At 50.6% G+C, this 27,376-nt stretch overlaps 1 protein-coding gene across 3 annotated transcripts; it reads right to left on the bottom strand.

The window, feature by feature from the left end:
* Window positions 1-21,683: 21,683 nt before the first annotated feature.
* LOC120643885 (TOM1-like protein 3) lies at window positions 21,684-26,545 on the bottom strand. Of its 3 annotated transcripts, none has more exons than XM_039920380.1 (10): window positions 26,323-26,545; window positions 26,059-26,204; window positions 25,107-25,185; window positions 24,723-24,821; window positions 24,524-24,637; window positions 24,157-24,326; window positions 23,561-23,642; window positions 23,346-23,431; window positions 23,030-23,266; window positions 21,684-22,802 (listed from the first exon to the last, which is right to left on the bottom strand). In XM_039920380.1, the coding sequence occupies exons 2-10, from the start codon at window positions 26,163-26,165 to the stop codon at window positions 22,019-22,021; spliced, it is 1,758 nt and encodes a 585-aa protein (XP_039776314.1). In that variant the 5' UTR covers window positions 26,166-26,204; window positions 26,323-26,545; the 3' UTR covers window positions 21,684-22,018. The 3 variants fall into 3 exon arrangements, with proteins under 3 accessions (XP_039776314.1, XP_039776312.1, XP_039776313.1); XM_039920378.1 differs by having other exon boundaries at window positions 26,059-26,211; XM_039920379.1 differs by having other exon boundaries at window positions 26,059-26,211; window positions 26,293-26,545.
* Window positions 26,546-27,376: the final 831 nt, after the last annotated feature.

Consider the following 27,376-nt stretch of genomic DNA (forward strand, 5'->3'; position numbering starts at 1 on the left):
CTACTTCACAATGCCTTTTGGCCTCAGAAACGCCGGAGCTACATATCAGCGGTGTATGCTCCATGTATTCGGGGACCATCTCGGGCGGAACGTAGAAGCATATGTCGACGACATCGTTGTAATATCCAGGAAGGCGGACGACCTGGTAGCCGATCTCAGGATCGCATTCGATTGCCTAAGGGCCAAAGGGGTAAAACTCAACCCCGAGAAGTGCGTGTTCGGAGTCCCTCGAGACATGCCCTTGGGCTTCATTGTCTCCCAGCGGGGCATCGAACCCAACCCTGAGAAAGTCTCGGCCATCACTCGGATGGCTTGCCCCTGTATCGACTCCTGAGGAAAACTGAGCGCTTCACGTGGACCCCCGAGGCTCAAGAAGCCCTCGACAGGCTAAAGGCATCGCTCACTTACTCCCCCATTCTCACACCACCCATAGACGGCGAGCCCCTCTATCTGTACATAGCTGCGACGACCCAAGTGGTCTGCGCGGTGATCGTTGTCGAAAGACAAGAGGAGGGCCATTCTCTGCCTGTCCAACGGCCGGTGTACTACATCAGTGAAGTGTTGTCCGAAGCCAAGACACGCTATCCGCAGATCCAGAAGCTGCTATACGTAGTGGTTTTGGCTCGGCACAAGCTGCGCCACTACTTTGAGGCCCATCCCATCACCGTGGTCTCGTCTTTCCCTCTGGGAGAGATAGTTCGCAACAGGGAAGTTGAGGGTAGAATTGCCAAGTGGTCCGTAGAGCTGATGGGAGAAACTCTCACCTACGCCCCTCGCAAGGCGATCAAGTCCCAAGTCTTGGCCGACTTCGTCGCTGAGTGGACGGACACTCAGCTACCCCCACCACAAATCCAAGCTGAATGCTGGACCATGTACTTCGATGGGTCGGTGATGAAAACCGGCGCCGGCGCTGGCCTCCTCTTCATCTCACACCTCGAAGAGCACATGCGCTACGTAATACACCTGCATTTCCCTACGTCTAACAACATGGCGGAGTACGAGGCCCTTGTCAGTGGCCTCCGTATCGCCATTGAGCTTGGCGTCAAGCGCCTCGATGTACGCGGTGACTCTCAGCTCGTCATCGACCAAGTGATGAAGGAGTCTAGCTGTCACGACCCAAAGATGGAGGCATACTGCAATGCAGTACGCCACCTCGAAGACAAGTTCGACGGCCTAGAACTCAACTACGTCCCGCGCAAGTACAACGAGGATGCCGATGAACTAGCCAAGAATGCGTCAGGGCGGATCACCGTCCCCCCGAACATCTTTGGTCGCGACATCGCCAAGCCCTCTGTCGACTTCAAGGATCCGGCGGAACCAGGCCCCTCGAACGCCGGGCCCCCCGGCGGGAACCCCTCGGCGGACGAGACCGAGTCCATGGACACTGAATTCGAGACCTTCTCCGTGGACGAGGCGGAAGCAATGGAGATCGACGAGGCCCCAACTTCGTGAGACTGGCGCACCCAGTACCTTGACTAGATGATTCGAGGGATCCTACCCTCGGACCGCGCATAGGCGCGGCGCCTCGCTAGGCAGGCCAAGTCCTTTGTCCTAATCGACGACGAGCTGTACAAACGCTGTCCCTCGGGCTTTTTCCAGCGATGCATCCCCATCCCCGAGGGCAAGGAGCTGATCCGTGACATCCACGCTGGCATCTGCGGTCACCACGCCGCGCCACGTACCCTCGTGGGTAACGCGTTTCGACAAAACTTTTATTGGCCCACCACGGTCGCCGATGCCACCGATGTCGTGCGGACCTACGAGGGTTGCCAGTTCTACGCTCGAAAGATGCACCTCTCGGCCCACGCTATGCAGACCATCCCCATCACGTGGCCGTTCGCCGTGTGGGGATTGAACCTCGTTGGCCCGCTACAGAAGGATTAGATCCGAGCAAGCTTTTCTGTTGGTGGCAATCGACAAATTCTCCAAGTGGATCGAGGCTCGACCCATCGGCAAGATTAGATCCGAGCAAGCTTTTCTGTTCTTTACTGACATTGTCTTCAGGTTCGGGGTCCCGAACTCGATCATCACCGACAACGGCACACAGTTCACAGGCAAGAAATTCTTGGCATTCTGCAACAGCTACCACATACACATGGACTGGTCGGTCGTGGCGCACCCACAGACGAATGGGCAAGTGGAGCGTGCCAATGACATGATCCTCCAAGTACTGAAGCCAAGGATCTTCAACAAGCTGAACAAGTTTGGCTAGAGGTGGCTCACAGAGCTACCCTCGGTTATTTGGAGCCTGAGGACGACCCCAAGCAGAGCCACAGGCTTTACCCCGTTCTTCCTCGTCTATGGCGTCGAGGCCATGCTCCCCACGAACCTAGAGTACGGGTCACCGAGGCTCAAGACCTATCAAGAGCAGTAGAACCAGCAAGCCCACGAGGACTCGCTGGATGACGTGGCGCTCCTACACTCTGCGCGTTATCAGCAGTCCCTGCGAATATATCAAGCGCAGAGAGTTCGGTGCCGAGACCTCAACAAAGGGGTCTTGGTGTTGAGGCTTCGACAGGACAACAGGGGCTGCCACAAGCTCTCACTACCGTGGGAAGACCCATACATCATCGCCGAGGTGCTCAAGCCCGGCACGTACAAGCTGGCGAACGAAAACGGCGAAGTCCTCACCAATGCTTGGAACATACAGCAGCTACATCGCTTCTATACTTAGAGTTCCAAGCTATTTGTACATCATTTGTACTCGCATTTACGATTTCCCGAAATAATAAAGGAGTATGCTTTACTTCTTTATTTTTTGGGAACTTTCCGGACCCTCGGGGGTTCGGAGGCGCACGAACACTGAGGTACAACTGGCTTTACCCTCGGCAAAGACAAGCCTCCCTCGGGGGCTACTACGGGGGGAACCCCCGAACATCCCCAAAAAATCGCCAACGTTTTTTCGAAAAATTCCCGCTTCTAAGTTTCTCGTATGCTTGGGAAAAACGGATGCGAGGCATAAGCAACTATGGTACGGGGCCGTCCGAGCCGTGGGGCCGCCTACGCCTCCGGGATACAGCACCCCCCTCACCATCTCACGCCTAAGTCTCTTATGAACGCGAAATTCCTCGCAGAAGTTTACCAAAGTCGCATACGAGAACACAGAAATAGAGTAAAGAAAACGAGGACTCGAATGCACAAGGCCACGATGGGCCACACTGTCGATTTATAATTACCAATTTCTTACACCCACAAGTACTATTACGATAAAGTACTAACTTATTACATGGGCTCCGAGGCCCAGACTACCTACAGGTTATCATCCTTCAGTTGTAGGTCTTCTACAGCATCGAATTCGGCTATGGGGGGGATGTCGGCTTCCAGCTTCGCGGCCAGGACGGTGGCGAACCCCTCGACGGTGGCGTCGGCATCGTCCATGATGGCCGATGCAGTGTTCGGGCTGGCGTCATTGGGAACCACGTACCCCGATGACACTTTCTATAGGTCCATGATGTAGTGCGTCGAGGCCATGGCGAGGGCTTGCAGGACACCAAGGCGGAAGGTGCTCTTGGCGTGCTCGGCGATCCGACCACCTAGCGCTCGCAAGCGGCTGATCACCGAGCTACCAGACACGGCGCCCTCCCCTTTGAGCTCCTGGCACACGCTCACAGCGGTCCGCTCTAGGTCAGTGTATTCAGCCTGTGCCGCCATGAGCGCGGTGTTGACCGCCTCCTTTGCTGCAGTCTCGTCTGCCACTCTCTGCCTCAGCTCTGATCAAAGGAACCAAGATAAGCTGCGATAAATTAGAATCCAACAACAACGAAATCTTGAGCACTCACCCGCGATATTCTTTTGCACTTCCTCCTGCTGGACTCGGGCGGCCTCTTCGAGCGAGGACAAGGAGTCCTCCTTCTCCTTGAGGGCGGCCTCTGCGTTATGGATGGCCACATCCTTTTCCTTGAGGGCTTTGCCCTTTTCCTCGAGGGTCCCGGAGAGCGTGGCGACGGTCGCCCTCTCGCGTTGGAGCTCGGCCTCCTTCCCTTGGAGCTCGGCCTCCTTGTGCTGGAGCTTGGCCTCCTTCTGCTCGAGCGCTGTCCTAACACGCTGCAGCTCGGTAGTCTGCGCCTCAGCCTCCTGAGCCTTCTGCTCTGCCGCGGCCCTCTGGACGTCGCGCTCGCCGGCGGTCCACGCCAGCTCTTCCTCAAGCGCCCGCTGACGCCCTCCCAGATCTGTCATCTTAGTGTTGGCGTCGATGTTCTGGAGCACCAAGTCGGCATTGTGCTGCCCAAGCCAGCGCATTTGGAAGTACAACCGGGTCAGCTCGTCACTTTTTTTGCGCGAAATGTCCCTCAGCTACTGCAAGTGGAAGAGCGTGAATGAAACGCACAAAATCAAGGCCAAATACAAACGATTCCGGGGAGGGAGCCACCTACCTGGCTGATCTGGAAATCCGTCGTTCTATGGAGCTCCAAGGCGCGGTCGAGGTGGCCCAGAATCTGAGAGCCGGCCTCGAACTGTGCCTTCCAGACGGCTTCCTCCTCCTGCTCATTGTGGAGAAACTCCAAGGGGACCCCGGACTGGATGATCGTCCCGTGACGGGGCCCCTCGGACGTCCCCACGTTGAGTACCTCCTCGGAGGCCGACGTGAACTCGGCAATCCGGTCGGCGGCGCTGGCCGCAGCAGCAGGGTCGATGTCCCTCGAGTCTCCGAACTCCTCGCTGCTATCCGGCAGCTGCACCACCGGCACCACATTCTCCGGCGCCGTTTGTGCCGTCACCGCTGCAACAACACCGTCTTCCTGGGCCCCCGCAGGCTCCGGGACTGTTGGCGCTCCTTAAGTACCCATTTTGTTATACAATTAGGATAGGTTTTGGTAAATTCTTCGGGATGATTCATGTACTAACCCGCCACGTGGCACCCGAACTTGACCGTTTTCGATTTTGTCCTGGATTTTGGAGCATGTTGTATTTTGGTAGGAAATAGGACATTTTCGAAAATGTTTCGATGAGACTCATGATCACGCAATAACACGAAGGAAGACGAAGTGCAAAGCCCAAGCAAAGGACCAAAGGCCATGACGACTAGAAGCCCGTTCATGCACATCCACCCTCCAATGAAGCCCAAAGGACAAAGCCCACAAGATGAGATCGAGATACTTCGGGGCTAAGAAAAGCAAATAGAGATTTAAGGAAGGATTCTCCGTCCTATCCTTTCCCTTGAAGAAATCTCGAAGATAACGACGTCCAACGGGGTATAATCGTGAAAGTTATAAACTCCAGAAGACTTGGGGAGAAAGGAGGACGCGAGGCGGCGAGAAAATGGGCCAGGCCGGCCGGCCTGGGCCCATTGAGCCGGACGGCCCAGGCCCTTTTTAAGGAGTCTCGGCCTCCCCTTCGACCTAGGGTTTCCTGAGGCTATTTAAAGACCCCTCCCCCAGACTCACGAAGAGAGCATTCGGGGAGACGACGTCAAGGAGCAGAATCGAGTAAGACACAAGAGAAAGGCGACATCGGAGGCCTCATCGTCCCTCGGCGCCGCTGCAAGTTGGAGGACAACAAGGGATCCAACCCTTGCCGGAGATTTCGTCACCATTATCGACTACGCTTCGCCTAGGTTCATGGGGTAAAGTCCTCGTTTGTTCATGGGGTTGTAAGGAGATCTTGAGTTGTAATTGCCCAATCCTTTACGAGATTGATCTATCACGATTCTTGTTGATGGTGCTTTGATGCTTAATAGTTTGCGACTTGGCTTTGTGTTTGTTTTGCTCTTGCATGGTTTACTTAGATTACATCAACTATCGTGTTCTTGTTGATTCGTTATAGATTATCCTCGTGTAGTGACAGTATGCGGGAGGGAAAGTTTTTGATCTTGGAACACACCTTTGGTAGATTAGATTCGTTCTTCGTTGCTTGGTGATTACATCTCTAGTGATCCTAGACCCTATGGACAAATGCTCTTCATATCTTGTGCACACATCTATCATTGCTCACTAGTCTAGATTAGATTAGATTGGTTAGATTAGATCTATTTCACACTCAATCACTCAATATAGATCTTTTACCTACATTATTAGTGCTTAGTTAAGCATAGTAATACACTTGTTCCGTGGATTGATAAACCTTGGGGGAATACTCTAAGAGAAAAGCTACACGATCCGTGCACTTGCGGTACGTAAATTGGCGCTCTAAGGAGCGTCAACAAGCTTTTCTGGCGCCGTTGCCGGAGAACAAGCGATTTTGCTACGTTTAACTTTGTATTAATTTTGTTGGTTACTAACACCTAACCTTTTCCCTAGAAATTTTTTGTTTTTTTTGTTTTGATTGTCTAGATGGCCCATCTCATTCAACACGTGGAGGAAGGAGAAAAATCACTAAGGGATTATGCAAGCCCACGATCGGAGGACTTCGACATGCAAAAATCAGATTCGGTGTTGTGAGCCACCGAGTACGAGATCAAGCCTCAAATCATCAAGATGGCGGCGGCAAACCCCTTTAGAGGAGATGAGATGGACAACCCATATAGACATATCATGTGGTTCACAATGCTATGCAACACGGTACAACAAGATAGAGTTCCGCTAGCTTGGTTTAGATGGAATCTTTTCCCATACTCACTTGCGGAAGAAGCGAGAAGATGGTTTGCACTTGCATCCTTCGAGGTAAAAGGAAATTGGGATGACTTGATGAAGAAATTTTGCGAGCGGTTCTTTCCGTTAAGCAAGGTTCAACATATTCGGAAGCAAGTGATCAACTTCGCGCAAGGAGAAGACGAAGGGATAGATCAAGAATGGGATAGATTCAATGGATTGATTGAACAAGGACCGAAGCTCGGATTTTCCGGTGATGTACTCTTGCATACCTTTTACTTTTCCCTAACCCCCGAGTTCATGCAGTTTGTTCAAATGTGTGCAGGAGATCTCATAGAGAAAACACTCACGGAAGCCGCCCAACTCCTACAAAAAATCAGCAAGGGTGCGGCCATGCGAAGAGATTGGGAAAAACGATGTTCGGCAAGCTCCGAGGAAGAATCTCAAGTGCAGGTGCTTGCTGGAATTTTCAGAAAAGAGACATCAGAAGTGAGGGAAGAACAACCGAAGCATGCGAAAGTCATAGAGACAAACCACGATGAAGAAGCATCGATCCGGTGTGCAATGAAAGACGACCCGGATAAGAAAGGAAGAACCTTGGGCACCGCCAAATCGCTTAGGGAATTCGAGCAAATGGATTGGAAACCGATTGACTTTGGAAGATTTGTTCAACAAAGCAAGACCGCATCCAAATCAGCGAGGAATGGTGAAGGTGATAGCGGAAGACTTTTTGCCGGATAATCACACGGGATATACATTTGGCAAGGAATTGGCCGGTGATATTATTCGGAAACTTTTTGAAGAAAAAGAGGAAGAGATTGACTTGGACGAAGTGCTGGAGGTCAAAAGGATCATGAGAGTGAAATCGGAATCATCACCCTACACGCACATAGCCCAAGTATATGCGATTGGAAGCGATCAAGGCGAAGGTAATCCATCACCCACACCTCGTGTTGATTGCAAGATAGACGGAATAAAATGTTGCAATGTTTTATGTGACGTTGGCGCCCATGTTAGTGTGATGAGTTCCAAGGTTTATGCTATGCTTTTTAACGAAACACCGAACCTAGATGCTACAATCATTAAATTGATCATGGGAGATGGTAGATTAATCAAACCGCTAGGAGTGCTTAGAAATCTAAATGTTGCTATAGCGGGTAAAGAAATTCCTACCGACTTTTTTGTGATTAATGCTAGTGATGATGAACATGAAAGCATAATCCTTGGAAAACCCTTTCTCAAATTAGTAAATGCTATTCTAGATGTTGGAAAAGGGATTGTCACTTTTGATCAAGAAGAGGATGGTGCGCCCGATGTTGAGATGAAGCCGCTCCCCAAGGGATTGAAATATGAATTTTTGGGAGGTGGCAAGACTTTCCCGGTGATTGTTAGTGACGAATTGAGCCCGGAAGAGACGGAGAAATTGCTGAATTTATTAAAGAAGTACAAAAAGGTGATTGGCTACTCGATTAATGACTTGAAAGGTATTAGCCTCGCTTTTTGCACACATCGTATACAACTCGAGGAGCAATACAAGCCGGTCATAGAGCATCAAAGAAGGTTGAGCCATGCTATGCGTGATGTGGTGAAGAAGGAGGTTATCAAATTGTTGAATGCCGGAATAATATACCCCGTGCCACATAGTGAATGGGTAAGCCCGTGCATTGCGTTCCGAAGAAAGGAGGGCTCACGGTTGTGAAAAATGAGAAGGAGCAATTGATACCGCAAAGAACCATCACGGGATAGAGGATGTGCATTGATTATAGAAAATTGAATAAGGCAACGAGGAAGGATCATTTTCCACTACCATTCATTGACGAGATGCTAGAAAGGTTGGCAAAGCATTCGCACTTTTGTTACCCTGATGGATACTCGGGATTCTTCCAAATACCTATTCATTCGGATGATCAACATAAGACCACATTTACTTGCCCGTATGGAACTTTTGCATATCGGAGGATGCTTTTTGGATTGTGCAATGCGCTCGCTTCTTTTCAAAGGTGCATGATGGCTATATTTTCAGATTTCATAGAAGAGATTATGGAGGTATTCATGGATGATTTCTCGGTGCATGGTACTAGCTTTGAAAATTGCTTGGCAAATTTGGAGAAAGTTCTTAAAAGATGTGGAGAGGTTGATCTTGTGCTCAATTGGGAGAAGTGTCATTTCATGGTGAAAGAAGGAATTGTTCTCGGTCATGTTATCTCCGAGAGAGGGATAGAGGTGGACAAAGCAAAGATAGAAACCGTGGAGAAATTGCCACCACCTACGGACATCAAATCTTTGAGGAGCTTCCTCGGTCATGCCGGATTCTATAGGAGGTTCATAAAGGATTTTTCAAAAATCACCAAGCCATTGACACAACTTCTCCAAAAAGATGTGGAATACACCTTCGATAGTGATTGTCTTCATGCCTTTCGAACACTCAAGCAATCTCTCATAAGTGCTCCTATCATGCAACCTCCGAATTGGAATCTACCTTTTGAAATCATGTGTGATGCAAGCGACTACGCCGTAGGAGCCGTTCTTGGACCAAGGAAAGAGGGGAAGGTAAATGCTATCTACTACGCAAGCAAGACTCTCAATGAAGCCCAAGTTAATTATGCAACAATGGAGAAAGATTTGCTTGCCGTAGTATTCGCCTTCGAAAAAGTGATAGTTTATACGGACCATGTGGCAATCAAGTATCTCTTGTCCAAGAAAGATGCTAAGCCACGCTTGATTCAATGGATTCTATTGCTACAAGAATTCGATGTGGAGATAAGAGACAAGAAAGGGGCTGAGAACGTTGTGTCCGACCACCTATCGAGGATGAACCATGGAGATGATGGAAAAGAACCTATCGAGGACCAAATGAGAGATGATCACCTATATAGAATTCTCGACCAAGATAGTTGGACGAATGATATAATAAGGGCAATAAAAGGGATGCCCTTGAATCACTTGGACAAGAATGCCAAGATAGTTGGAGCTCGGCCTCCTTCCCTTGGAGCTCGGCCTCCTTGTGCTGGAGCTTGGCCTCCTTCTGCTCGAGCGCCGTCCTAACACGCTGCAGCTCGGTAGTCTGCGCCTCAGCCTCCTGAGCCTTCTGCTCCGCCGCAGCCCTCTGGACGTCGCGCTCGCCGGCGGTCCACGCCAGCTCTTCCTCTAGCGCCCACTGACGCCCTCCCAGATCTGTCATCTTGTTGTTGGCGTCGATGTTCTGGAGCACCAAGTCGGCATTGTGCTGCCCAAGCCAGCGCGCATTTGGGAGTACAACCGGGTCAGCTCGTCACTTTTTTTTGCGCGAAATGTCCCTCAGCCGCTGCAAGTGGAAGAGCGTGAATGAAACGCACAAAATCAAGGCCAAATACAAACGATTCCGGGGAGGGAGCCACCTACCTGGCTGATCTGGAAATCCGTCGTTCTATGGAGCTCCAAGGTGCGGTCAAGGTGGCCCAGAATCTGAGAGCCGGCCTCGAACTGTGCCTTCCAGACGGCTTCCTCCTCCTGCTCGTTGCGGAGAAACTCCAAGGGGACCCCGGACTGGATGATCGTCCCGTGACGGGGCCCCTCGGACGTCCCCATGTTGAGTACCTCCTCGGAGGCCGATGTGAACTCAGCAATCCGGTCAGCGGCGCTGGCCGCAGCAGCAGGGTCGATGTCCCTCGAGTCTCCGAACTCCTCGCTGCTATCCGGCAGCTGCACCACCGGCACCACGTTCTTCGGCGCCGTTTGCGCCGTCACCGCTGCAACAACACCGTCTTCCCGGGCCCCCGCAGGCTCCGGGACTGTTGGCGCTCCTTAAGTACCCATTTTGTTATACAATTAGGATAGGTTTTGGTAAATTCTTCGGGATGATTCATGTACTAACCCGCCACGTGGCACCCGAACTTGACCGTTTTCGATTTTGTCCTGGATTTTAGAGCATGTTGTATTTTGGCAGGAAATAGGACATTTTCGGAGATGTTTCGACGAGACTCATGATCACGCAATAACACGAAGGAAGACGAAGGCCAAAGCCCAAGCAAAGGGCCAAAGGCCATGATGACTAGAAGCCCGTTCATGCACATCCACCCTCCAATGAAGCCCAAAGGACAAAGCCCACAAGATGAGATTGAGATACTTCGGGGCTAAGAAAAGCAAATAGAGATTTAAGGAAGGATTCTCCGTCCTATCCTTTCCCTCGAAGAAATCTCGAAGATAACGACGTCCAACGGGGTATAATCGTGAAAGTTATAAACTCCAGAAGACTTGGGGAGAAAGGAGGACGCGAGGCGGCGAGAATATGGGCCAGGCCGGCTGGCCTGGGCCCATTGAGCCGGCCGGCCCAGGCCCTTTTCAGGGAGTCTCGGCCTCCCCTTCGACCTAGGGTTTCCTGAGGCTATTTAAAGACCGCTCCCCCAGGATCACGCAGAGAGCATTCGGGGAGACGACGTCAAGGAGCAGAATCGAGTTAGACACAAGAGAAAGGCGACATCGGAGGCCTCATCGTCCCTTGGCGCCGCTGCAAGTTGGAGGACGGCAAGGGATCCATCCCTTGCCGGAGATTTCGTCACCATGATCGACTACGCTTCGCCTAGCTTCATGGGGTAAAGTCCTCGTTTGTTCATGGGGTTGTAAGGAGATCTTGAGTTGTAATTGCCGAATCCTTTATGAGATTGATCTATCACGATTCTTGTTGATGATGTTTTGATGCTTAATAGTTCGCGACTTGGCTTTGGGTTTGCTTTGCTCTTGCATGGTTTACTTAGATTACATCAACTATCGTGTTCTTGTTGATTCGTTACCGATTATCCTCGTGTAGTGACAGTATGCGGGAGGAAATGGTTTTGATCTTGGAACACACCTTTGCTAGATTAGATCCGTTCTTCGTTGCTTGGTGATTACATCTCTAGTGATCCTAGACCCTATGGACAAATGCTCTTCATATCTTGTGCACACACCTATCATTGCTCACTAGTCTAGATTAGATTAGATTGGTTAGATTAGATCTATTTCACACTCAATTACTCAATATGGATCTTTTACCAACATTATTAGTGCTTAGTTAAGCATAGTAATACACTTGTTCCATGGATTAATAAACCTTGGGGGAATACTCTAAGGGAAAAGCTACACGATCCGTGCGCTTGCGGTACGTAAATTGTCGCTCTAAGGAGTGTCAACAGGGACACAGGTTTCCTCCGCTGCCGGCGCCCTTGGCGCCGACTTCTCCTCCGTGATGCCCTCGACCTCAGACCTCGGGGGCTCGAGGACGAGGGTCTCCACCTCTATTTGGCTGGCAGGGCACTCCGGGGCGGGCGTCCCCACTAGCTCCTTCTCCTGCGACCGGCCGGGCAGCGCTATCCGCGTCGCCTCGACCGGCCTCGACTTCGACGTCCGGCCGGGTGGCGTCAATTGCGCCGCCCTGGTCGACCTCCCCCTCGGCGTCAGCCTGAGCGGCCGTTACAACGCCGCCCTGGCCGGCGTCGCCCCTGCTCTCCGGCGCTCGAGCCTCTTGGGCCTTCTGGGCCCCTCGAGCCATCGCCTCCTGGAACTTCGCGGCCTCCGCCACAATGTCCACGACGGGCAGGGGCTGCGGTGCCGTGTGCGGCGTGGCGCGCGCCCCGGTCTTGAGGGCCTTGGGCTGCATCCCTGGCGATGGCCCTGGAGCTGGTAATAGGGGAAGAAGCGCTGAAGTCAGCAGGATTGGGGGGTCGATTAAACGAACACAAAGAATAAAATCAAAATCACTTACCCTGACCGGGCGCTCATGCTGCGCTTGCCCGAGCCGCTCCTTCGGGCCCGCGGCACACTGACTCTTCTCGACGACTGACCCGAGGGTGTCGTCCTCGGATCGGCCTGGAGCCTCGAGGCCATCTGCGCAAACGTCTCCGCGCTCGCCGCGGACCCGCCGCCACCCGTCGACACCGCGGGCGCGGGTGTCCCCCTACCCGTCGCCGGTGGAGACGACCTCTGTCCTGTCACGGGCATAGACGATCTCTGATGCCGCAACGCGTTGGTGAGCACCTCGAGCCTGGCCTGATGCGGTGGGGGCAATATCCCCAGTCCCACTTCTCCGGCCTCTCTCGGAGCACCTTGTTGGTGAACGCCGGGAGCCGGTTGCCAAAGTTGCGCAGGTAAAACCACCCTCAGGTCCACCCGGTGTTGTTCGTCGTCATCTTGTTGGGGATGTACAAATTCCTCCGGGTTGGGTGCAAGTGAAGCATCAGACCGCCGACGCAGGCGAACCTCTTCGGCTGGCCCCGCACGTTCTCGATGAAGACAGCGACGAAGACCGCCGCCTGCGAGAACAAATGGATCCATAGATCCCAGTGCGCCTCGATCCCCAGATACCCCTCACAGACAGTGACAAAGACCGCCGCCTGCGAGATGGAGTTGGGGCCGAAGTTGTGCAGCTCCACCCCGTAGTACTCGCACAGCAACCGCATGAATCTGCCGACGGGGACGCCGAATCTCCGCTCGTGGAGTCGCACGAGGCTCACGACGTAGCCCTCGGGGGGATTCGGTTCGGTCTCCTCCGGCTGCGGGGGAATCCACGCCGGCCACTCCGAGTTGATGTTCACTGGCAGCAGCCTGTCGGCGACCAGCTGCTCCAAAACCGCCGCGGTGGAGGTGCACTTCCCCCATGACAACGGCTCCTGGACATCCGACATCACTTCAAACCGCTGGGGGATGAGGGAAGGCAAGATCTACGGTGGCTAAGGTGCGCTCTCGCTCTCTCCTTCTTCCTCCTCTCGCTCTCGGCTACGGACTCAGGATGCAGAGGAGGCGGAGAAGGCAGGGGAGACGAAGGCAAAGTGGCCAGGTGAGCCCAAACAATCACCCCTTCCCTGCTTTTATCCATCAAGACGGGCGGATTTGCCGCCACAGCCCGAATCCACCGCATTGAATGCGGTCGATTATGCTGTTGCTGATGGCTGGGCCCTATGACCGCGGAGTCCCCCACGCGCGCACTTGGCAATAATTACAGCACGGTAACCGACAGGCGCGGCGCAACTGTAGCATTGTTCCATCCGTCAGCCGCCGCCCACGCCGCTTCGTCTACCCTAGGCAGCCACCTGAAAAGGTGCGCCCGCATTGCACCGCACGTACCGGGCCACGTCGCCCACGACCAGCGAAAAACCCGCGCGCACGACCTACGACTCCGCGCCGTTTGCGAACCATGACAGAATATTTCTTTCGGGGGATCTTCACCCTCAAAGGAACTTTATTCCGAGGCCTTACTGATCAGGGGTTCGAAGCCTGGCCCGTTGAGGGTTGGACAGGCGCCCCAGATCGCCAGTCAGGGACTGCATGGATGTGCCGTACAAGCTACCCTCGAATGCGGAGTTCAAGACATCTTGCGCAGTGTTCAAGGCCAGTCGAGGGTGCCTAGCAGGGGGATCCCATCGAGGGAGAGGATCGAGCCCTCGGACACTATCGAACGGGTCCGAACCCTGCCTAGCGAACCTTTGCGAGCACTTTATGTGACGTGTCCACGGACCACAAGCTGACCCTTATCGAATGGGGCACGGGCGTCCACTTGAACCACCCGCTAGCAGCTCACTAAAGCAGCCATAGCTCGCGGCCCGGACATGGGTAGTATGGTGCGCTTCACCCCTCCTTCCTGTGGAAGGGCGACGAGAGTCGTAATAAAAGTCGAGGGTCCCCTGAACGCCTTCACGCAGGCCGGGGCTCGGGGGCTCCTCGCACACCGCGGCTCAGGCTGCACCCTCGAATGGATCGACAACTGTCGATTATGAAGTTCCACGTGTTTAACCAAAACCCCCCACTCTTAACGCGCGCCTGCCAGATGGTTCAGCAGGACTCTGAGTCGCTGCGCCAGCACGAAAAATGCCGATGCCGGTTGAAAAAGACCCTGGACGGCCACCCCAGTAAAGCAACCAAGCAGGGCGACGTATATAGCCCTTGGACGAGTGCAAACACTCCTCCAAGGCCTCGGGGACTACACCCGCGGGTGTGCTGGCGCGCCCCCAATGAGGAAACTTCACACATTCGAGGACCAAAATCCTCTGCAGGCTTGCTCGAACGCCCTCAGCAGCACGACGTCGACATGCCCAGCGGCGGCACCATGGTACTCGAGGCGACTATGATCTCCATAGGAAACTCGGAGTGGCCACCTCACTTCTCCTCCAGCGACAAACCCCCACTCTGGATCAAACTCCTCCAACAATGCTCCCCGGAGCACCGTTGTGCCCTCGCCGGGCAAACTAAGGCCGCCGCGGTCAGTACTCGAGCCACACCCTCAAAGGGTTAAGCCTCTGCGGGGCTGATGCACACCTTTACACCCTCGGTCATCCTCTCTGCGAAGGAGAAGGAGACTTCATTGCTTTTTACAAACAAAGATTACAAAGGGTTACCGGCTCGAAGCCGTCGAAAAGTACAAATGCATTACCCTTTACGTGGCTATTTTCCCTGTCTTGGGGAGGAGCGAGCGCCGATGAAGAGCATCGAGTCATTGGCCGACATGACGACCAGGCTGCTCGGGATTGCGAGGAGCAGCCCCCAGACCGCACGGGTCTGGCGGGATGCCCTCATCGCAAGCTTTCTTCTAGCGTCTCATCCACCAAAGACCTTGCGGGGGGTAAAGCTGGCGGGCAGCACCCTCTGCACCATCTCCCCGAGAGCGACGTTGTCACCAAGGGGGACGATGCGAAGAATGGCCACCAAACCTGGCGCCGACGCCATGGTCAGGCGTCTCAACACCCCTTCAGGCTGAGGGACATCGCAGAAGTAGGATCCCACAGGCCCAATGTTCTTCTGCTAATCCCACTGAAGCTGAGGGACGGTGAGCACACCCTCTCCAGCTCTCCCGTGACGGTGCAGCACCCCACGATTGAAAGATGCCCTCGGTTACCGTGTCGAGATGTGACCAAACAACACAAAGCCGAGCCCCTGGACGCTGAGCAGCACAGCATCGGCGCTGGTCCACTGCCCTCGAACGGCGCGTCGCAAGGTGACCAGGGAAAGCAGGGCTGAGACCCTGAGCGTGGGACAACGCGGCAATAGCACCAGCTGCAGAGCAGCAGGCGCCATCATGACCCTAACCCTCTCAGCACGCTGACGCGTCTCATCCCCGGAACAAAACAAGAAGGGGCGCGCGCCTCGGAGTACTTTTTCCGCAGGCGCACTGCCCCGACAGACGAGTTGTCGCGTCCGCCAGGCCAGCACCCGGATGTGCCTGGCGGGAGCGCAACGCCGATCGATCACATCAAGGGGTAAAATTGCCGAAATACCCTTTGGCCGAATCCCCTGACTCAACCAAAGACTCGGGGGCTACTGTCGGGTACCATGATTAGGGACATCCTAATCAGGGGACTAAAATTGCCCTAAAAATGCAAACACGTGTTTGGCAACCGGGCCCACGAAGGCCTACAGCCTCCTTCCAATCTGGAAGAAAGGAAAGAACTCAAAGAAACCCAACACGCGGGCCACGTACGCAGTGCGGTCCATCCGCACCCCCCTCGGACCCGCGGGGTGATCTTCGCCTCGCTCGAGGGCTCCCCGCCGAAGCCCTCGACCACGCCCCGCGCCTCCGCCTCGCTCGAGGCCACCCCTCGATGGAAAGGACAAACAGCTCTTCCTCTCACCCGCCCGCCGTACAGAGGCATTAATGCCAACCACTCCTCCACAGCGCCCGGGTCAGACGGCGTTAGGCCGCCATAACCCACAGTGGCTGTGACCGGAGTCTCGTCCGCCAACTTCGGTCACTGCTCCGCCATTCCGGACGCTGTGACGACACTGTGGGAACCTGCGATGCAGTGCAAGACGTGCTCGGCACTGCTCCAGCTACTATACTGCCAACTCCCCATACCTCCTTCGTACTTTCCCTTCCGCGGAGCCCTCGAACGGCATGGGCACGATCCTCGAAAGTGGCTCCGGCCTTGACCAGGACAAGACCCTGGCCTGTAGGACTCTCGGAACGCCGCCACGCCACGCCTGGAGGACGGTACCCCCCACAGCAACGACCACGCCGCCCGCTGGAGCCGCTAGGACGCCGGCGCGATCTCCGCAAGACCAAGGACGATGTCCAGGATGACTGCCACGCTCGGCGCCATACCCCACAGTGTACTTCCCACAGTGCTCGACCACTGCACCCCCGCAATTCAGGGAGACGACGACTTCCACGATCCCCTGTGCATGTACACCGTCCCTCTTTGTGTCTATAAAAAGAGGAGGCGGGCTTTCCCTTAAGGGGGGTCGGCCCATTCGGTAGAACACAACGCTCAGCACTACTCACAGAGCACATACGCTCTTCTGAGCCCCGATATTGGCACTCGCCTCAATCAACTCCTCATCTAGCAGAAGACTTGGAAGCATCCCTCCCTCTCTCGCTTCGCTTGTGCCCTTACTACAGGCACCCCCGGTGCAAGATAGTACAGTGCTCTCGCACACCCCTTTGCTGGACGTACGGCCCCACGGCCGGAACCAGAATAAACCCGTGTGTTACTGTGTTACCTCTTGCATCAACATTTGGGACGAAGAACACGTAGCATCATCACTATTTGAGTCCGGCCCGCCGGGTCAGAACACCGACACATTTGCTAGTCCAACTAACACTCATCCACTCATCATAAAAGACAAAGAGTATTTTAATAATTTTATATATAATATTGGTTTATGTACTTGGTTCTAGAATTGTATTTATTTTGAGAGGATGTTGACCCTGGACTGCACGTCCCCCTCGGACTGTCAGCTCGTGACGGGGGTGGCTCGTGAGTCGTGACTTCGCCTTCGGATCAGAGACCCCGATTTCTTTTTTTTCTTTTTTTGAGAGAAAATCAGCGACCCTGATCTTTTTTTGATCAGCGCCCCTGATCTTGATGGTGTTTAAGGCGGTGAAACCAATCAATTCATTCATGAGGTTAATTTGGACGCTCAATGAAGAAAGCAGAGGCGCGATCCGCGCGAGATGACGGCCGCATTTCGTTTCGAAAAGGATGGGAACCGAACGCTCCTGCGTTCGGACTCTCGAAGCAAGAGATCCGAGCTGAAGTGCGTGACCGGAACCGTCTAGCCAGGCCGCCGTCACGTTCGTCACGTAGAGAATTTCTAAACGGCAAACAAATTCCGTCTGGTACAGATTCAGACTTGCTGCGACCTTTCTCCCCGGCGTATGAAGGTCATGTTCGGGCTGCTGGAGGAATGGAAGACCAGCCAATTTTCGCAAAGGTTTGTTAAAAAATAGGGGGGGGGATCTAGTATCAGTATTACTAGAACATTGCGCGGCGTTGCTGCGCAAAAATATGCCCTCCAGTTTAGGTTTATTTTAAGAAATTGAACTGCAAAAAGTCCGGGGGGATTTTCGTAAAATTGGTAGACTGCGGGGGTTATTTGGTAAATTTGGCATCGATGGAGTACCGGTCGGTCGATTACTGAAAAGTTCAAGGGGTTTTTCATAAAATTGATGGACTTCATAATTATTTTAACAAAGTCCAGGGTTTTTTTTACAAAATTCACGGAGTACAGCACGATTACTAAAAGTTCAGGTTTTTTTTTAAAGTAAGGTTCCACAAAGTCCGAGGGATTTTCCGTTAAATTGATGGACTCTGTGTTCATTTTAACAAAGTTCGGGGTTTTTTGCAAAATTTACGTCCCTATCTATTCTGACCGTCGGATCGCGATCCGACGGCCAATATTTTCGGAGCTGACATGGCCCATCTCCCTGGCTAATCGAAAAGTTCAAGGAGTTTTTCATAAAATTGATGGACTTCATAATCATTTTAATAAAGTTCAGGGTTTTTTTTACAAAATTCACGGAGTACGGCACGATTAGTAAAAGTTCAGGGTTTTTTTTTGTAAAATAAGGCTCCACGAAGTCCGAGAGGTTTCCCATTAAATTGATGGACTCTGTGTTCATTTTGACAAAGCTCGGGTTTTTTTTTGCAAAATTTACATCCCTATCTATTCTGACCGTCGGATCGCGATCCGACGGTGGCCCATCTCCCTGGCTAATCGAAAAGTTCAAGGGGTTTTTCATAAAATTGATGGACTTTAGAATCATTTTAACAAAGTCCAGGGTTTTTTTTACAAAATTCACGGAGTACGGCACGATTACTAAAAGTTCAGGTTTTTTTTAAAGTAAGGCTCCACGAAGTCCGAGGGGTTTCCCATTAAATTGATGGAATCCGTGTTCATTTTGACAAAGCTCGGGGTTTTTTTTGCAAAATTTACGTCCCTACCTATTCCTGACTGTTGGATCGTGATCCGACGGCCGATATTTTCCGTGCTGACGTGGATGGCCTCTCTGGCCTTGAGCGCGACGCGCTTTCAGTCATAAAAGATTTTTTGAAATGATGCTTGGATGTTGACAGATTTATCTTTTCCAAAAAAAAAAACTATCTCCAATACAGATCGAGGAGGTGTTTTTTTTTCCTCTCCCCGTTTTTCGCGAGATCCAAAGCCCAAAAGGACGTGGCACGGCACCCCTATCCAACAATGTCTGAGACGTGGCATGGCATTCCTATTCCCTTTCTCCTCTTCCTCCTCCATGAGCCATGTTTGGATGAGGGGTGAAAATATTTTGATGAGAGAAACGATGTTTTGATCACTAATTAGGGATATTAAATAAATTCTAATTACAAAATTACCTCCACAACTATGGTACTGTAGCAGTTTGCTCTAGCTAATGAAGTCTTTGACCGCACGATTAGAGGATGATTGAGCACGGTCACTGTAGCATCACTGTAGCCAATCATGATGAAACTTGGCTCATTAGATTCGTCTCGAAAATTTACACCCATTCCTAAAAAAGTTTTGCAAATAGACTCCATTTAGTACTCCATGCGGAAATTCGTTGTTTTGTGAAATCTTGACAATACCTGTAACCAAACACGGCCCAACACAAAATCTGGCGCCGTGACTCACGTCGCGGCGGGTCGTCGTACGTGGCGTGCAGCTTAAATCCTCCGGGAACAAATTAACAAACGGGCGTGCGTGGAGCCAACATTATTCGGACGTTTGATTTCTCGGATGAACCGGCCTGATTCAGTGCCACGGTAGTGAACAGTACCGGTAATCAAAACTGCTACAGTGCCGCGCAGTGATAAACTACTCATCTATCCGGTGACAACCGCTGGGCTTTGACGTGTGGATCCGAACCCACACATTAGTGATAGAATTAGTGATAGAGAGGAATCCCGCGAGAAATTTCAAAATTTGGGTCTCAATTCGGGAACCTTCCAGAATTTGACCTCCCCGACTCACATGTCAATGACTCAAATTGACCTCACATGTCATTGTGATAGGGGTGTCAAATTCTGGAAGACTCGTTACTTTAGACCCAAATCTTGAAATTTTTCTCGAATCCTGTCGGGCACGCCACGAGTCTGGGAAGGGACAATGACGTCGGAGCCCATTACTGGGTCGGATGAGTCTCTTTTGCAGTACTACAGGGGGGACTCACCTGCCGACTGTGGGTCCGAGTGCAGTGGAGTCCACACGTCGGTGAGAATGAGTCCCTCTGCGGCAGGGATGGCAACGGGTACCCGAAATCCGAAACTCGATGGGTTTTTGCTCCATTAGAGTGTGGGCATAGACTAAATTCTATACCCGCGGGTTTTTTAATGGGATAAACTTCATACTCATCGGGTTTGCGGGTGCGGGTTTTTTCTTTAAGTACCCAAACCCGAAAACCCGTGGGTATAATAAACCCGACTACATATAACCTAAAATACCAATGGCACAAGTCCTTGTATCAAAATAAGGTCCAATCACATGTTAGGAGAGACTTAGACTCGTGTACTTCCATTCCCATCGATGATTACCTACTCAAAGACTCATTGTCTATAATGCATTGTGTATTTGTTTATGCTTTTTATTAAATTTTGTTGCTTCTTCTATCGGGTACGGAAAACCCGCGGGGAAAAAACCCCGCACGGGTATGGGTACGGGCATGAAATCATACCCGCGACGGGTATGGATTTTTTAACGGGTACGATTTTACCCTGCCGGGTGCGGGTTTGGGTTAGTGATACCCGACGGATTTCTACCCGTTGCCATCCCTAGTCTGCAGTACCGAAGAGGAACTACTTCCTTCTGGGTTGTCGTCGCCACGAGGAGCCACCTACGATCCCAGGTGCCCGGGCACCCGTCGTCGTGCACTAGTGGTAGAGCCACCGGTATGGCGAGCCATGACGGCCGCCTTTCCTGCCGGCCGATGAGCTCCCTGGGTCTGCTCGTCCGTAGGTTCCATGCCCCCATGGAGCCTAGCTGGAGCCTGGAGGCATGTTCGTCTGTAGGGTTCGCTAATGGTAAATTTTAATGCTAGCTCGGCCGTTCGTGCGGCGCACAATGTGAGCATGGGCACAACCAGGGGCGCACATGGTCGCACGGGAAGCGAAGCCGCGAGCAACAGCAGATGTGGAGTTGAGATTCTTCTCCCGTGTCCACCGACCTCATTCTGTTTCAAAAACCACCACCACCCTGCTCTCTCTGTTTTTTTTTTTGCTGTCGTTTTTTGTTTGGTTCAAGTGGTTGGTTTATAGTTTTTCATCATGTTTTAGTGTTTTTTTCTTCCTTTCGCAAATATCAATATCCATTGCGACAGGGTTAGCCCTCGTCAACATTTTTTTGTGGGATTTTTTTAAAATAAGTTTGTGGGATCTTAAGAAGGTAAAGAAAGGAAGAAGAAGTAAGAAGAAGAAAGATGGAACGAAAGAAACGTCGAAGCAGCTGCAAAGCTGGCCGCCGCCGTGCGGCGTCATGCGCGGCCACTCCCGAGGGAGCAGAGCAGAGCAAGCAGTTCGTGGTCATGACAAAGCTGCCGCGCTACCTGAGCACGCATGCCGGCAGCGTGCGGCCCTGACGTGCCGAGACGGAGCTGGTCGGCATTGAGCACCGTCGCTGCCACGCGGGCCCCGCCAACCTTATCTGCCTACCCCTCCTCGTCGCCACGTACTCCACGAGACCCCAAAGCCATACGGCTGCTGCAACTACAGAACGGCAGAGCCCCAGGCGATTGCATTCCATATTTCTGTCTGCACTTCTGAAGCGACCATGGAATTCAACAAGTTTTCCGATAAAGTGAGCAACTGACCAAAACCGCCGTAGAATCGCAGCGCAATTGTCCAACTCGTTAAAAGTTTAGCGGCGGAGAGCACAGACTTATGCACAAGTTTTCTGCTCTACTGATACGAGAAACAAGCGGGAATCTGACAAAAAGGCGCCGAATTTACCTGACACTGGAAATCAAGTCTTTGACATCAAATTGCAAACTCAAACTATGAATATCACTGTCGAATCCGAGTAGCATATATATACACAGCTAAGTGAGAGAGAGAAAAAAATGGAGGTGAAGCCAACAGCAATGGAAGTTTGTGAGCAGCTAACTACGCACCCTGGATTATGGCCAAGTATCATAGTATCTGAAATCTGCGGCTCTTAAATTCTCGAAAATGCAACCGGAACAATTCGCGATGCAGAAGGAATCCAGTCTTCAAATGGCTCTTATTTTGACAGCATCACCTAGGCCCGCTGAGCTTTGCGCGTGCGTCGCACGAGCTGGCTCAGCGAGTCCGGCGGCTGTTGGCTGGTTTCGACGGCGCTGACGGCTTGGCCTTCGCAAAGTCGACAAGGTCCTTGAAGAGGGAGTCCTCGGGTTTGGTCTGGCGGGATGCCGCCGGCCGTGATGATGTGCTGCTCTTCTCATTCTGGTTGAGGGAGAGATTCTCTGTCTGCGTCACGAGTCTATCGTAGCTGCCGCCCCCATTGCTCCCGCCAGAATACACGCTCTGCTCGAAGTACTGCTGCCTCTGGCCATACTTTGCCGGAGGTGGGGGTAGGGAACCCGCAGCAGCCTGTGGTTCCCAAGGAGCCTTCGGAACATCTTCCCTGGGGTCTTCATAACCTTTGGTAGCTGGCGGTGAGAAACCAGGAAGAGCGGTTGGGTTTATGAAGTCATCATCAGGTAGGCTCTCCTGCTGCTTCGCAGATGAACGGGTTGGCTCCTCGCTTTTAGGATGAGCAGGCGCGGAGAAGCTGGGTGCGATTGGGTTTATAAAGTCATCTGACACACTGTCTGTCTTGCTACCGTAGCTTGGTGGTGGATATGCTTCTGTCTTCGAATGGGATGATGTGGATATATTGGCAGGGGCGGTTGGGTTGATGAAATCATCTGAAACCTTTTCTGACTTGTAGGAGTCCCCACTAAGGTAGTCGATATTGCTTGCCTCTGTGTAAACAGGCCTCTTAGATGCTGGCGGGGGAGGAAGAATTGGGCTTGTGTATTGCCTTTCACTTCTCGGAGCAGAAGGCAGATTGCTCTGGGCTGCTGTGCCATCCCTTGCAGACCTAAGAAGCATTTACTGTACATCAGCTCATGAATGAATGAATGAATCAAAATTTCTCCCTGATATGCTTTAGTAACAGAACATTGACTGAAGCAAAAAAAAAACCCTTGAGGGCAGTCATTCATAACGAAAAAGATGACAATATTGCACTTGCAGCAATCCTCCAAACTTGGAATAACAGTAGCATGTATGAAACATGTGTTAAATTGAGATGCCAAAATAGCTTGCCTGCGGGAAAGCACAGAGAACTCGTCTTCCGGCTCATCATCCTCATGTACATTTAAAAGTGGAGAAAATGAAACCCCAGTGGACCTAGGAGGAGCAGTCCCTTGGTTTACATTTGCAGAAGCAGGGGCAGTTGCTCCTGTACCAGGAGGAACCCCCTTTGCTATGTCATCATGGCGCTGAACAACACGCTGTAATTCATCATTTAGTCCTAGAGCCTGAAATAAAAGGCTCTCATCACTGCAGACAGAACACGAGACATTATGTCATCACAGTTGTAAAATACAAGGGGCGAAGTAACAGCAGACAAAAATCTCACCCGGTACTGTTAACAAGATCCATGACACGAGATTGATACGATCGGCACTGCCCAACAAGGTCAACAATGACCTCCTCCCTCACACCCTACAGTATAAAGCACAATCAGATCAATCCACAGCAAAAAGCAATGGCATACTACTTAATGATGCAAAGAGACAGGATTGCTTTGCAGAACAGATCAACTAATCAGGCTGCAGAACAACTGGCCTGTACCTCAGGATGCCTGTGGTCCAGAGCATTTAACATCTCATCCAGCACATCCACAATTCCACGAGCACTTTGAATCTCACTTAGACTGTACAAAACAATGTACAAGAAAAATGAAGTTAGCTATAACCAAAACTGCCCTGTGAAGAAGCTGAAATGAAAACAACTAAGAACAGCGAAATGTTCTTCAGATTTCAGAATCATAGACTTTTTTGACATGACATGACTATGAAAATTCAGCTCTTCTGAATTAATGAGTAAAATGCACCCACAGTCTTTAAACTTTTCCCAAATTCTCACATGATTGGTTGCTTTTGTGTTACCTACTTATCTGATATAACCTTGTATTTATGGGCAGTATGAAAATTGTGACCAAGTATTCAATTAGTATTGTTCAGACATTATAAAGCATTGGCTGCAACAGCAAGGAGAAAATAACAGAATAAGGCTCAACTTATATAGAAACACAAATATCATTACTAGTGTAGAAGTACTCCTTTCAACAATCTGACATTAAACATAAATAAGAAGTCAACAATACAAAAGGACCAAAATCAGAAAAGGTCAGAGATCAGAAATTAAATTTGCAAGCAAGTAAATACCTCAGGGCAGGTACAGAAGGGGCAGATTGAAGAGAAGCTTCTATGGCAGCATCTTCATAGCTTTGACCTGGAGGTGGATATAAATGTGGATGTCTCAATGGCTGAGTTTGAGGAGGTGTAAACAGTGGGACCGAATTTTCTTCGCGAGGTGGAAAATCAACACCAGCAGCCTGCAAATAATAGCAGCAACTTATGGTTTGGCTAATTCATAAAATTCTGCAGTCTGAGAATTTGTAGAAACGACGGAATAGATCATTCTAAAGATTTTGAAAATGGGAAGAGTGTAACTGAATTCTGAGACCTCATGACTGCATGCAGATAAATAAGAACTGAAAAAAGGGACTTAGGAAACAAATGCTGAAAGTACCCTGAGTTCTTGGTAAGCTGCATGATACTGGGGATATCTTCCAGAAGGACCTCCAAAAGCCACTTGCCATGTGTCAATCAAACTCAATATCTTCTCCCGAACATTTAAATCTGGCTGCAAACATGAAACAAAAATCAAATATAGAGGCATATGACTATAGACTAAAAGTACTCAACCATTGAATGAGTATTATCATCACCTTTTTCTTTACTATCTTAACCATTTCACTTAATATGTCGCGTTCAACAATCAGTTGGTGAACAACATCCCCACAATTTTTGCTTAGTGTCTCCAGCACCTGAAAAAGAAAGCCAGAATATCAGCTCAAGAAAATAAACATGAACATCAGCAAAACAATGTATGATGTTCATACCTTTTTCGAAACTTAAAGATGCAGGTGCTAATGTAAAACTTAATTTCTAAATTGCAACAATGTGGGAACCGATTCAAAAACTTCTCTTCATGACATAGTAACTGGATGTTGCCAACCTTGTACTAGCCATGCATTGCTAAAAGAACCCAGAAGGTGTAATAATTCTGATCTACATATTGAATAGTAAACAAGAAGTCAAGCAGAACTTACATAAAGTGTCAGAATTTGAACTTTTGAATTCTTGCTTCCAAGACGTTTCTTTAGAAGCTTGAGTGTATCTTTTGCTTGTCTGCACATCAACAGATTTTTTAGCATGTTATTAAGTATATAAACTGATAAAATAAAAGTGTCATAAGAAAATGCAAAAATTCCTACTAGTGAAATGTGCAGCATCAGCATTCAACGATCCAACAAAACTAAACTCGACCATGAAATGGCACGTATCAATAGTACAGAGGTAAGTATATTAAGCAAGTCACATTTCATACCTAAAATACAATTAATATACATGTTCATAAGTTGCCACAAAAACAACTTGGGAGCCTAGCTAATTCCAGCAAGAAATACAAAAACTTCCATTGCCCATCTTCCATGAACAACATGATGTCACATCAAACCTGCACCTCAACAAATGCCACCGAAATAAGTGGCCATCCATGAGATTATGACTCAACTAACCAACCAGGCAACCACAACAAACTCTTCATCATTGAAAGAATATCTCATCCTCCATGCTAACAACCATAAATCAAAGATTTCCTAATCAAGTGCAATGAAAACGTACAGGGAATCAAAACAAGAAGAGTACTCATTATCATCAACCAGTACCGAGAACAAAATGCAACTGGAACAGATTCAAAGGACCACAGAAGCAATCAAGCAGCACAGTGTCACCACTCGGTAACTAAGTTTACATAATTGTTCCACGACAATGGAAGTTCAGCATGATGGAACAGATATAGCAACAAAATCATAACTATATCACCGCAAACAAAGCAATGGGCAAGAAAATGCCATCAGAACCTGCTAATCTCCCAGGGTGAATACCATGGCAATTACCAACACTTAAATGCACTGATTTGACAGCAAGGTCGATCCAGACATATATCAAAGAACTAACAAATCATAGACATGGTAAACAGAGAGGAGAGTTGGGTCAGACCCAGGATCCATGTTGATGATGTCGCAGAGCTCGATGTTGACCGCCCAGTCCGGGCCGATGAGCATGTCGTTGGTCGCCCTCTCCGCGCACGCCACAGCCGCCGACATCTCTCCCGGCGGCACAAGCCCACTACCACCTCCAAAACCCTAAATCCTGCGGCAAGAAACCCCCGAATTAGTCCCCAAGATCCCACCTTTCCACGACCCCGCGACGGAACAGGCCCGGAGAACCCACCTTTGACCCCGCAAGAACCCGAATCCTTACCAAATCTGAGCGAATCGCCGCTAGATTCGCCCGCCGGAACCGCCAAAGCGGCCTCCTTTCCCTCGATCTGGAGCGCCGGGGCAGCTGCCGATCGCGCACGACCCTGGCGGACGGTGCGGGCGCTGGGAGGTTTCGGGGCGGATTTGAGCCGAGAAGCCGGTGGAATTGGTTGGAGGATTTTGAGGGGGGCGAAGAAAGGTAGCTGTAGCTGTAGCTGCAGGTCGAGACGAGGTAGACACAGGGTTAACATTACCGATCGGTCCTACCAAACCGGCGCGGTGCGAAACCGGTATACCCATTCGGTGGGCCGGAAACCGATCCAAATCGGTTGAATTCAGATTTGAATTCAAAAGCGTGTAACCGGTTCGAAACGACTTACCGGTCGGTTTGACCGGTTTACCGGCCGGTTTGGCCGGTTTACCGGTCAGTTTGACTGGTAACCGGTCGGTTTGATTGATAACCAGTCAAATTCAATTTTTTTTCTCTTTTTTTTGTTTAAATTCAAATGCCCGTAAAGTATACTAAATAAATATTTGTATAACATATTTTAGCCTAAATGAATCCTCCAATCCTCTTTTGTACTATTTTTATATTGTATGTGTATACTTTTGTATGCACGTTTTTTTATTTAAATTCAAATCCCTGCAAACTATACTAAATGAACGAATTTTTAAGAAAATTTGACACCATTAGATTCGTCGCACCTTGAAGTATTTTTAGAAAATTTTTGAAAATTTTTCTTTTTTTAAAATTCAAATTTAAATTTTGAATTTGGGCCGGTTTTGTACCGGTCCAAACCAGAACCGGACCGGTTTGACCGGCTGGTCAAACCGGACCGGTTCCCACCGGTTTGGTAAACCCTGGTAGACTCGGCCGGCGGGAGGAACGGGAGAAAGGAAGGAAAACGCCGGCGACTTTTTTTTTCGTTGGTCACACTGTGAACACGAGGACCCTCAGAGAAATTTTGGCAACTTTGGACATCATCTAGAATATGGTTGTCCGTATTTTTGGAGTTTGATTAGGCTGTTGGCAACTCTTGCAGTTTCATTTATTT

This window comes from Panicum virgatum, chromosome 8K (genome assembly GCF_016808335.1).
Source record: "Panicum virgatum strain AP13 chromosome 8K, P.virgatum_v5, whole genome shotgun sequence".
Taxonomy (NCBI): domain Eukaryota; kingdom Viridiplantae; phylum Streptophyta; class Magnoliopsida; order Poales; family Poaceae; genus Panicum; species Panicum virgatum.